The sequence below is a fragment of the Hydractinia symbiolongicarpus genome, chromosome 11 (assembly GCF_029227915.1).
Source record: "Hydractinia symbiolongicarpus strain clone_291-10 chromosome 11, HSymV2.1, whole genome shotgun sequence".
NCBI lineage: Eukaryota > Metazoa > Cnidaria > Hydrozoa > Anthoathecata > Hydractiniidae > Hydractinia > Hydractinia symbiolongicarpus.
Genome location: NC_079885.1, coordinates 9,880,095 through 9,890,749, shown reverse-complemented (window position 1 = coordinate 9,890,749; position 10,655 = coordinate 9,880,095). Strand labels below are relative to the sequence as shown.

Below are 10,655 nucleotides of genomic sequence, written 5' to 3'. Positions count from 1 at the left end.
AGTCTTTTAAATAAAAAGAAGTCATTTGAAGCTTTTTTGTTAGAATTGCAAATTGTATTGTCACTGGTTCTAGATGTGGAAACATTGCTTACTGTCTATTTTTCTGATCCCTTTGTAAACTCTAACCCCTTCAGTGAGGTATTTTATTGTAACTGCATTCGTGACTGAGGACACATAAAACTTTCTCATTGCTCAATCCTCGGCTTAATTTCTCTATCCATTCTATCTTCGATATTAATTTAGAAGGAAATACCTTTGCTTTGAGGCTCCAATTGTCATGACAAACTCGACTTTTTGTTTTCGATACTGCTTACTTTGTGGTGCTAACATTCCTATTAATTTTTGTAACCTAAATATTGCTTTTTCATAGCTTTCCATAATTTTTGATTTCACATTTTGGTTGACAAAGTCATTAGCAGAGAGTATACTTCATACTAAAAACTCTATTTCTTAAATCAGATGAAAAAAAGTCTTTTTAAAATTGATAACAAAAACTAAAAGTTTATAAAAGAATACCTGTGTCTCTTGCTGTTGACACTTTCTTGACAGGTGAGCACAGAAATAATATATATTAGTAAATAAACCATCACTCTTATATTCAATCTTTGCAGACGGATAATTATTAGTTACTTTCAGTATGTTGGTGAAAGTGAGGTCCTAAACATAAACAAAAAGGATTTCTAACCATTGTCTGATCAGAAGAGCGATTCTTAATTCAACCATATCGGAATGAACCAAACCTCCTAATTTGTTCTTTTTTTTCAAGAAGCAAAAATGAGCAGGTTTAAGCTTCTCTATTATTGACTAAAATATTGCACGTTTTTCCAAAAATTTCTTGTAACTCCTCTCCATCAACATCAATTAAAGCTTTTTTAATTGAAACAGCACCCTCCCTCCCTCCCCTGCTTTTTGTATAAACTTAATATTTTGCGAAAATAAACCTGTATTAGAGTTCATTCATTCATTCATGTCTTTTGTTTTCACAAAGACTGCTACGGAGTTTCACACAGAGGATAATAAGTAATGTCTTTTCTTACATATACTCAGCGTAAATATCTCGAAACACAAAGATACAGGTTGTTATATATTAACACTTGACAAACGATACAAAACACAGACCCACGAACCACATTACTAAATGTAGAACATAGCCATGCTCATTTATTATTTTCTCCAGAGGAAAAATGTTAAAGAAATTATGAAGGTTATTTGTGCCCTCTAAATTAATATCATTCATAAGGAATCATTTAGGTAAAAGAAGTAAAATCTTGTTTCGTTGTCGATATTTTTTTTGTTTTTCGTAATTGTAGTTTTCTGATACTGACACTGTGAATAATATTGGATGTATATCATCTTAAGCTGGGTCCATAGGTGAGTTGCGGCGTGACGTAATGTTGTGATTTTCTGTTTAGAACAATGGACATGCGCAAGCATACATACAGTTTGACTCTCCCTTATTTGAATTGCCCCGTGGAAAAAATTTTGTTTGAATTATAGAGAGATTCGAATTATAGAAAGTCTCTGTAATTCAAACTTTCAGCTTCAGATTGTAAAAATTTGAATTTCAGTGAGGAATTACGTTAATTTTAAAATCAAGAAAACATAATTCAAGTTTCATTCAATGTTTATTTTCATAGTTTACACAAACAAGAAACCTTATTTGGAAAACTGTTAAATATTTGATTGCTTTACATTGGAGAGACGATTTCTTTCGACAATACGAGTTGCATTTTGTGCTTTTCCTAGGTCGACACCAAACGACACTTTAAATTCGAAATAGAGAGAGAATCGTGCTGAAGGGACTGAAAAACTGTTTTTCGAATTAGAGGGATTCGAATTAGAGGAGTCAACTGTACATGCAGGATATATAAACAACAGACCACGACAATTACCGAAGTTAACTTAAAAAAAAGGAACTCACGCTGAAATGATTAAGACTTGATTTTTTAAAAAAAATTTCGTGGTTATAAAAAACAATACTATTTCTTTTTTAATATAACTTTATTCCTTAAATCTATAAATTAAAACTAACATGTTGTCTTATATGTGATTCTTCTTTTTTTACCTGCCAGGATGCATATGCATGTACGGAACTTTGTAAACATTCGTAACTAATCTATACATTTTCAGGACTTTGTATTACACCTTCAAATCAATAAACAAATGCCGACCAATCAATATGTTGTAATATCATAATTGCACTACAGACTTTCCATATCTTAATGCGATTCTTCAGTTACATAACCTGTTTTAGAAGCGTATATTCTCACATTTTGTTCAAGTTCACAGCCTGGTGCGATTCTTCAATTCCATTAGCTGTTTCAAAACTAATACATTCTCATATTTTGTCCAAGTTCACGTCCTAATACGATTCTTTAATTCCATTAGCTGTATTAGAAGCAGTATATTCGAGTGTTGCGTACAAGTTCACAATCTGTATTCTTTAATGCTGTTAGCTATTTTAGAAGCAGTATATTCTTAGATTTTGTAAAAGTTCACATCCCGGTGCGATTCTTCAATTCCATTAGCTGTTTTAAAACTAATATCCTGATGCCATTCTTCAAGTCCATTAGTTCTTTCAGAAGCAGTATCCTCATATTTTGTATCAGTCCACATTGTGTTACGATTCTTCAATTCCATTAGTTTTTTAAAACTAGTATGTTCTCATATTTTGTACAAGCATGTATCATGAAAATAGCTGCGTTTCGCAGCAGTATGCAGTAAATCAGTTGAAGTATGATTTGATCTACAATCAACATTCGGTATTTTTCACTCTTCCTCTTAAAAGTATGTTTGAAGATATATTGCTATAAACATTTACAATAAAAAGATAAATTGATTGAAAGGTAAGATTTTTATCTGTCTCCTATTATATTCTTGGCGATTGATATCTGTTTAGTAACTATAAAGTAGATTGTGAACGTTTTAATTCATGTAGATAATGCATTAACCAGCTGTATATTTATTCCCAAATGATCATCAGTGGCATCAGAAATCTAATCTAACAGTGACACCTAATGAAGCTGTTATGTAAAGTATAATGTCCAGAATTGTATATTATATATAAATATTGTAAATAACTTCTATACAAGTTTAAAACAGATCCCAGAAAAAGATCATACCACATATCACCCTTTACGAAAATTTTTGTCAGTTGTTAAAGTTCCGCATATATTTTGCGTTTCCGTTTTGCTCAAAAATTGTTTATGTACTGCCTAGCCATTTAAAATGGAGAATTAACTTATTTGGTTTCTAAATGCAGATTAATTATACAAAAACCAAACGAAACCAAAATTTTTGTTTCGAAAACTTGAAAAATCTCCAACTGAAAATAAAATTTACCACAGTAACAAAAAAGATGACAGTATTATTACTATTAGTCTGTGTTCGACTTGTTTTTTTTCTGTATCGGAAATAATGATAATTGTTTTTTCAAAGCCCGGAAAATGCTCTTATTTCTGACTATAAAAAGATGTGAAGTGAAATAAAGATAAATACCGAGGTTTATATCTGCCATCAATTTTGCGACCATAAAAAAATGTTGAAATTTGCACGATAGAGCTGTGTTATGCTGAAATTTGCACGATAGGTTTTATATTCGATTTCTGCGACATTAAAAGAGTTTGTGTTAAACATAATTTGAAGAAACAAACTTTGCGAAACAGAATTTTTTTAAAAGTCAAAAGCATTAATAGCAGATATAAAACACGGTAAATAAAACATAAAAACGTTGAAAACAAAATGGAGACAGACAAAAGTGAACATATAGATGGGACCTTTTTCCACCCTTAACTGCGCCCTTTTCCCACTATTCACTGAGCCCTTTTTATTTAAACAATCGCGTGCTATACTTTCTTGTTACTCGAACCATACTGAAACATTGCAGACAGAGATCAAAGTTCGTGCTAGTTAGAGTGGCGTCCACACGAAATTAAGCCTATAGGACTTAAAGAGAAATTCGGCATAAAGGGAGAAGAAAACAATCTTCCTATTTCCTAATTTTTTAAATGTATCACGTGACTGACAAGTCAGTTCTTTTAGTTTGCTTGCACACATTATCTCTGAAATGATTTCTATTTGCAACGTGTGAACATGATCCTAACCTAATTCATTTTTCTTACATCTGCTTTGAACCTTAATGTAATTTAGTTAGGTACATATTAATGTATTCGTCTCCGTGAGAAATACTATTTAAAAAGTACTCGAACTCCCATGTTTAATTCTTTTGCAACATTCAAATCTCTATATTTTCTGGTTTTTCAAATGTAAAATATTAAAAATTGCCTTCTTCGCCATAGTTAAATTTTATTAAAAATAAGAACATCTGAAATGTACCAACAACATACGAAACTTTCTGTAAGTAAAAACTCTTGTATCATCAAGTAAGTGTATATTATATACCTATATATTAACCCTATTCGGTCCGGGGGGGGGGGCGGATTCCGCCCCCCCTGACGGTTTTTTTAATAACTCCTGATTGCTTTTTTATATGGCTATAATACTTACTGAGTTTCAGCATTTATCTATTAGACACCTGCATGCTAAATTTTTAGGTCCCATACCTTTCAGAGGCTTTGATATTGGCCATTACTCGAAACTACCCCTAAAATCTCTATGAAGTCCTTATAATGGGGAAAATATAATAACTCCTGTTAGGATTATCCTTAGAACTTGACAACTTTGTTTCATCAAGAAGAATCATTTTGAATAATTTTGACACGTGACTAATCCGATTTCCCCATTTTGTCGGATTTTACCCGAAAATCGGAAAAAACGGATTTTCGGGCAATTTTTGGCAATTTTTTATCCGATCCATGTAAAAACCGGAAGATATGTTAAAAATTTTTTATTTAGCTTTCAGAAACTTCAAACAGAATGTAGAAATTCGCTCTAGAACAAAAGTAATTACATTTTAAGCAGATAGTGGCATTTTTAACAATTTTCAAGCTTCTGATGACGTCACAGAAAATGTGCTGACGCAAGCAAAAATTTATTCCGCCATTTTGTTCCTTTTATGACGTACTATAAGTGTGCCAAGTTTGATTCAATTTGAACAATCCTATGAAAAGTTATTGAGGGGGGGCGGAATCCGCCCCCCCGGTCATAGTATGTTCGAAAAACCCCGGACCGAATAGGGTTAACCTTATGATGTAACGGTTTTTTCTTACAAAAAGCTTCGTAATTTATTTGTATCTCAAAATTGAAGAAAATTGGATACGTAAAGGCGAAATCAGAGATGAAAATTTAGTGTTGCGAAATTTCTGTTATAATATATTTCTGGGATAACTACCAGATAATTTGAATAGATTTTATTGTATCCTGCTTTCCTGCCTAAACTAATATAACAAAAAATTATCCTACTTATGCTAACTACATCGTTAGGAAGAGAAATATGGGTCTTTAAGCTGCTCTGTTGTAATAAAAATCGATTTTTGGTTTTAATTCATTTTAAAAATTAATTTTTATGGTAAATGCATTTTATTGTTTGTTTTTCTTATCACTTTGATCACTTTTAACCTCGCCCTTAAACAGTACAGTATTCTATCTGGTGTGTCAACAGGCTGGCAACGTTGAGACTTACCCAAGTTATCTACTGAAAAAAAGAATAAGAATACAAAGAGATGGCAGGACAAGAAGTCCACAGCTTGCAAAAGGAGAATATTTCTGTACCATTTACTTATTCTTCAAGTTTGTGTCATTTATTATTTATTTAAATTTATTTATTTTTTTATTTACAACATTGCACATTGCACAAATATCAAACTATAATTTCGTGATCTTAAAGAATCTCTTTGAGTAAAACATTGGAGGAAGGTATAACTTAGCAAGGAAGTATCACAAGCGTTGATGTCCGGACACCTCTCTATAGCGGACACTTTTTTAAAATCCCGATAGTGTCCGCTATAGAGAGGTTTCACTGTATCTTTCTAGGTGTTTAATTAACAGGACCATATGGAAAGCTAAATTAGAAAGTTACATTGAAAAAAGTTAATTATTTGAAATACTGTTGAAACTAAATAACCTTTAATACATCCATATAAAGTATTTTTTTCCTTACCGCACTGTAAAAATAAGTTCAACTTCTCCCTGATTCATAATCGCCATTACCGTATTTTATAACGATTACTTCCGTTTGCATGTAGCTATAATTATTCATAACAAACGTCACCATATTGAACTTGACTGCATTAATTAGTTCCTTCCATGGTAGCATAATTATTTGCATAACGTGTGGTTATTTTAAAAATGGTTGGTAAAAATTACTAATCGACTCCGATTTGTAAATAATTTAAATATGTATGACCTTCTTAGCAACCATTGTTTGTTGATAACTAAGTTATATAACCCTTATTCGAATTATAAAAAAATTGACAGTTTAGGGTTATTTGTCAACAGAAAACAATGGAACGCGTCATATTATGTTATGGGTTTATTAATGTTACATCATGTTTATTTCATTTTGCAGATAATAATAAAAGGATATAAATAAAGAGAGAAAAAAAACAAAAGAAAACATTCAGTTGTGAAAAAGGGAAAGTGAAACAGAAGCCATCATGAAGATTGTATTTTTGGTTTTTATATTCGTTTTGGTTTCAGCAAAGAAGTTTAAACGAAAGAAGAGTTTTGCAGGTGTGTAATTTACGTGGATTGTGCCAAACCTCCTTTTTTCTCAAATTCGGCATTTTTTGTCGTTCTCAATAAAGTTAAGAGCGTGTGCAAACAAAATAGACGCTATAACGAATGGTAACACCACCCTTGCAATTAAAGAGTTTTTATATTTACTTACAACGTTACAACTAAAAGTTTTTAAACCTTTCCAGCGCGCCTAAAATTTTTTACATGGCTAGCTAAATTAATTTCTTTGTAACATTATAGGTGACAATGATATGAGTGACTGCAAGGAAAGAATCTCACCTTCTAAATGCACCAAGCAAGAGATGAATATCCGAACATTGGATGGAACTTGTAATAATCTGAGGAAACCAACGCTTGGTGCTGCGTTAACACCGCTAAATAGATTTCTGCGTAAGTGTTTTTTAAATATTGTTTTTACTTACACAATTATTTAATTGCCTTCTATGGTTGTGAATGACTAAATAATCCATTTTATATAAGAAGTTGGGTTAAAAGACTTGAAGATTGAAGATATTAATTTTTCACAATATTGAATCGAATATTTCCACTTCTTAGCCAAAATAGATATCATGTTCCAATTATCAAAACAGAGTGATTGTACCATACCATTAGCAAAAGGCTAATAATGTGATTTTCTTTCAGCTGCTGCCTACGCTGACAAAAAAAGTGTACCTGTTGGTTCCCCTACCGCCAAAAAACCAGACATTCCTACTCCTCATGAAATTGCAAAATTACTTTTCCATGACAAAAAGAAACATAATGGTAATGCTGCTGGTGTTTCAGCTCTTCATATGACATATGGACAGTTTATTGACCATGATATGTCATTAAGTCCACACAATGACAAAGCTGCTCACTGTCTAAAACCTAGGTAGGTTTCACATCTTCTTGGTAACTAGTAATTTCTCAATACATGCTAATGTAATTGGTTCTATACTGATCCTGAAGATCCTGAAATAAACCACATTGGTTATTCCTTCCTTTGTCTTTTGAAAATGTTCAAAAGAACCTTCTTTTAGACTGTTTTCGTCACATCAGTGTTTAGCTATGCTTTTGTTCAATGGCACAAACCACCGGAATTTATCTTTATTACCTTTTCAGGTGCAAACTTGACTCATTAGAAGATTTTAAGTATCCTTGTTTTCCAACATTGATTTCAAAAGACGTCGATGCTGGATGTCAAAAGTTTATGAGATCTTTTGCTGTGTGTGATAAACCGAAGAAGGTTCGTCAACAAGTAAATATATTATCTTCTTTCATTGACGGTTCAATGATATATGGTGTGGAGAAGGAAAAACTGATCAGGATGAGAACAAATGACAGTAAGTATTTCTTTCTAAAGTGGTGGTTAATTCAAACTAGTGAAAAACTACCGAGTAACGATCTTAATCCGCTTTGCAACTCAGTTTTTTAAAAGAAAAGGAAAATAGTATCATAAAAAAATTAACGAACTATTTGGGCCAACTAATCATTAGAATTTGCACTGATTTCCCATTTTTTGTCAGTCATCAACCTACCATAACTTTGTAAAATCATAGCTTCGATAGATTAAACTTTTGTTAGACCTTATTTTTGTGGCAATTCAATAATAAAAATTTGAAAAGGAAGCCTGAGATTAGGTAGATTATGTTTACGTTATTCCCTGAAATATCATTTTTTAGACTTATTTCAGATGTAACTATTTTACTAAGGGCCTATCACGTGAGAAAAACCAGCTTGATTGAGTTATTTCAATAGGAGAAATCGTATGTTTTTTGTACATATAAATAACAAAAATATTAAAGAAAAAAGTTTTATCAACAAATTTATTTATAATTTTTTGATGATAATAATAATTATACATGAATAATAATAAAAAAGCTTATTAAAAAGAACAAAATTAAGTAACTATTTTTTAGCCCGGGTTGGTAAAACTTCACGTGATAGTGAGCTAATTCAAACCCGGCAAATCGAGCCAGCCCGGCTTAACCGGTTTATGTGATAAGCCCCTAACAAAGATGTTTAGTGCAACTCATATATATCTCTTTGTAAGCTGTAATAAACAAAACGTAGCTTCAATCTCTATATGTTTCTATTTCAAAATTATTTTGTGTCAGCCAGGGTTTTTTAAAAGGTGGTCCAATAATACAAGAAAAGAGAATGACTTTTTGGACCCAATGTTTCAGCTTCAATATTTCATTTAGATACTGGAAAAATGCGCGTCAGTAACGATAAAGAATTGTTACCATTTGATCCGCAATCAAAGAATAAATGCAAAACACGAGGCGGATGTTTTCTAGCTGGAGATAAACGAGTTGACGAACACATTGCTTTGGTTGGCTTTCATACCCTGTTTGTTCGCGAGCACAATAGGATTGCCTCAGAACTATTAAGTTTAAATAAACACTGGGGTGGGGAAAGAATTTTCCAAACTGCGCGCAAGATTGTTGGAGCTTTGATACAGCACATTACGTACAATGAGTACGTGCCAACATTAGCTAAATTGAAGAAGTATAAAGGATATGATCGATTCACAAACCCAAGCATTGCAAATGCCTTCAGCACTGCAGCTTTCCGTTTTGGACACAGTCAGATTGCTAATTCATGGTCACAACTTGATAAAAATTTCAATCAACTTAAACCAAACATTCCCTTAAGGCAAACGTTCTTCAACAATACAGTGCTAATTGATGATGGAATAGAACCAACCTTTTATGGTCTAATTGGAAATCAATCAGAAACAGTGGATACTACATTTGCTTTTGGTGTTTCAAAGAAGCTTTTTATTCCTCCTGGTGAAAAAGGATTTGCTAATCTTGCTGCAATTAATATACAACGCGGGAGAGATCATGGCTTACCAAGTTACAATAAATGGAGAAAATTTTGTGGCCTCAAAAAAGCGAAGAGTTTTGGTGATTACAAGAAAGAAATCCAAAATAAAGAGGACATCACTGCATTGAGAAAATTGTACAAACGAGTTAATAACTATGTCGATCTCTTTCCTGCAGCTCTAGCTGAGAAGCACTTACCTGGACTACAAGTTGGGCCTACATTTGCTTGCATCATCAAAAAGCAATTTGAAAATCTTCGTGACGGTGATCGTTTCTTTTATAAAAGGAGGGGAGTGTTCACAAAGGCACAATTGAAAGAATTACAAAAGGTTACACTAGCAAAAGTATTGTGTAATAATTTACGGGGCATTGTATCAATACAAAAGGATGTTTTTAAGGCTTTTAAGGACGGGAGAAAACGACACGAATGTCATGGTTTATCATCAATGAACTTAAAAGCTTGGAGAGAATAGAACACTTACTGTTTTTTTTTTCACTTTAGAAGATTTTGCATAACCTAATAGCTTCATTTGGAGTCATTGCAGCAAAACGTACCAGATGGTGTCAGGTTGAAAATGACTTGATTTTTAAGACATACTATAGCAGAGAAAGTTATTTGTACCAGTGTTTGTAGAATAATTATTTATGGCTTCACAAATAACACATATTTATTAAATTGTCATTTTATTTATGCATATTTTTTGGTTAATATAATACATTGAAAATAAACACTTATTATCGCTCATCATTTATGCGTTTCGCAAATTTAAAGTTACTTAAGAATGGATATGCTGAAAAAGTTTACATTAGCCCCAAATACACTGTATCAACTTAAATATCGATTTAGCAGTGTTACCTACAATTCAAAGAACTCTGTGACTAACGTCAAGTCCACTTCAAACCATTCCTCTGAATTAGTGATTTTTTTCAATTGCAGTTGCAAGTTCAGCATTTAATACGTCATTAGTGTATGAATTTCTGATACTTCGTGAAGGACGTATGCATAACACAGCTGATCTTGTGAATTTAAAGGTTGATGTCTTTCTTTACAGATAGTTGTGACGATAGTCCTTTTATGAGCCTTCCAACTGGTAGAAGTACCAGTCCCTCCATATGGGGTAAGGGTACCGTCTTTAACTTCGATTATGCATTGGTTATATGCTTTTTTTCTCTTTCTTGTTGTAGACAAAAGCATTCTTGAGTTGAGTT

General features: G+C 32.3%; 1 protein-coding gene across 1 annotated transcript; it reads left to right on the top strand.

Annotated features, from left to right (window-relative positions):
* The first annotated feature begins 2,803 nt into the window (after positions 1–2,803).
* LOC130613419 (eosinophil peroxidase-like) lies at positions 2,804–10,099 on the top strand. The gene is made up of 6 exons (XM_057434766.1): positions 2,804–2,846; positions 6,467–6,630; positions 6,877–7,026; positions 7,279–7,507; positions 7,690–7,958; positions 8,820–10,099. The coding sequence occupies exons 2-6, from the start codon at positions 6,555–6,557 to the stop codon at positions 9,917–9,919; spliced, it is 1,824 nt and encodes a 607-aa protein (XP_057290749.1). The 5' UTR covers positions 2,804–2,846; positions 6,467–6,554; the 3' UTR covers positions 9,920–10,099.
* The last annotated feature ends 556 nt before the right edge of the window (positions 10,100–10,655 follow it).

Bases quoted from the DNA above. Each gene is read 5' to 3' on its own strand.
- LOC130613419 (XM_057434766.1), top strand. From the start codon at position 6,555: ATGAAGATTGTATTTTTGGTTTTTATATTCGTTTTGGTTTCAGCAAAG. The intron at 6,631-6,876 runs GTGTGTAATTTA...GTAACATTATAG, and splicing joins ACGAAAGAAGAGTTTTGCAG to GTGACAATGATATGAGTGAC. The intron at 7,508-7,689 runs GTAGGTTTCACA...TTAGCTATGCTT, and splicing joins GCTCACTGTCTAAAACCTAG to TTGTTCAATGGCACAAACCA.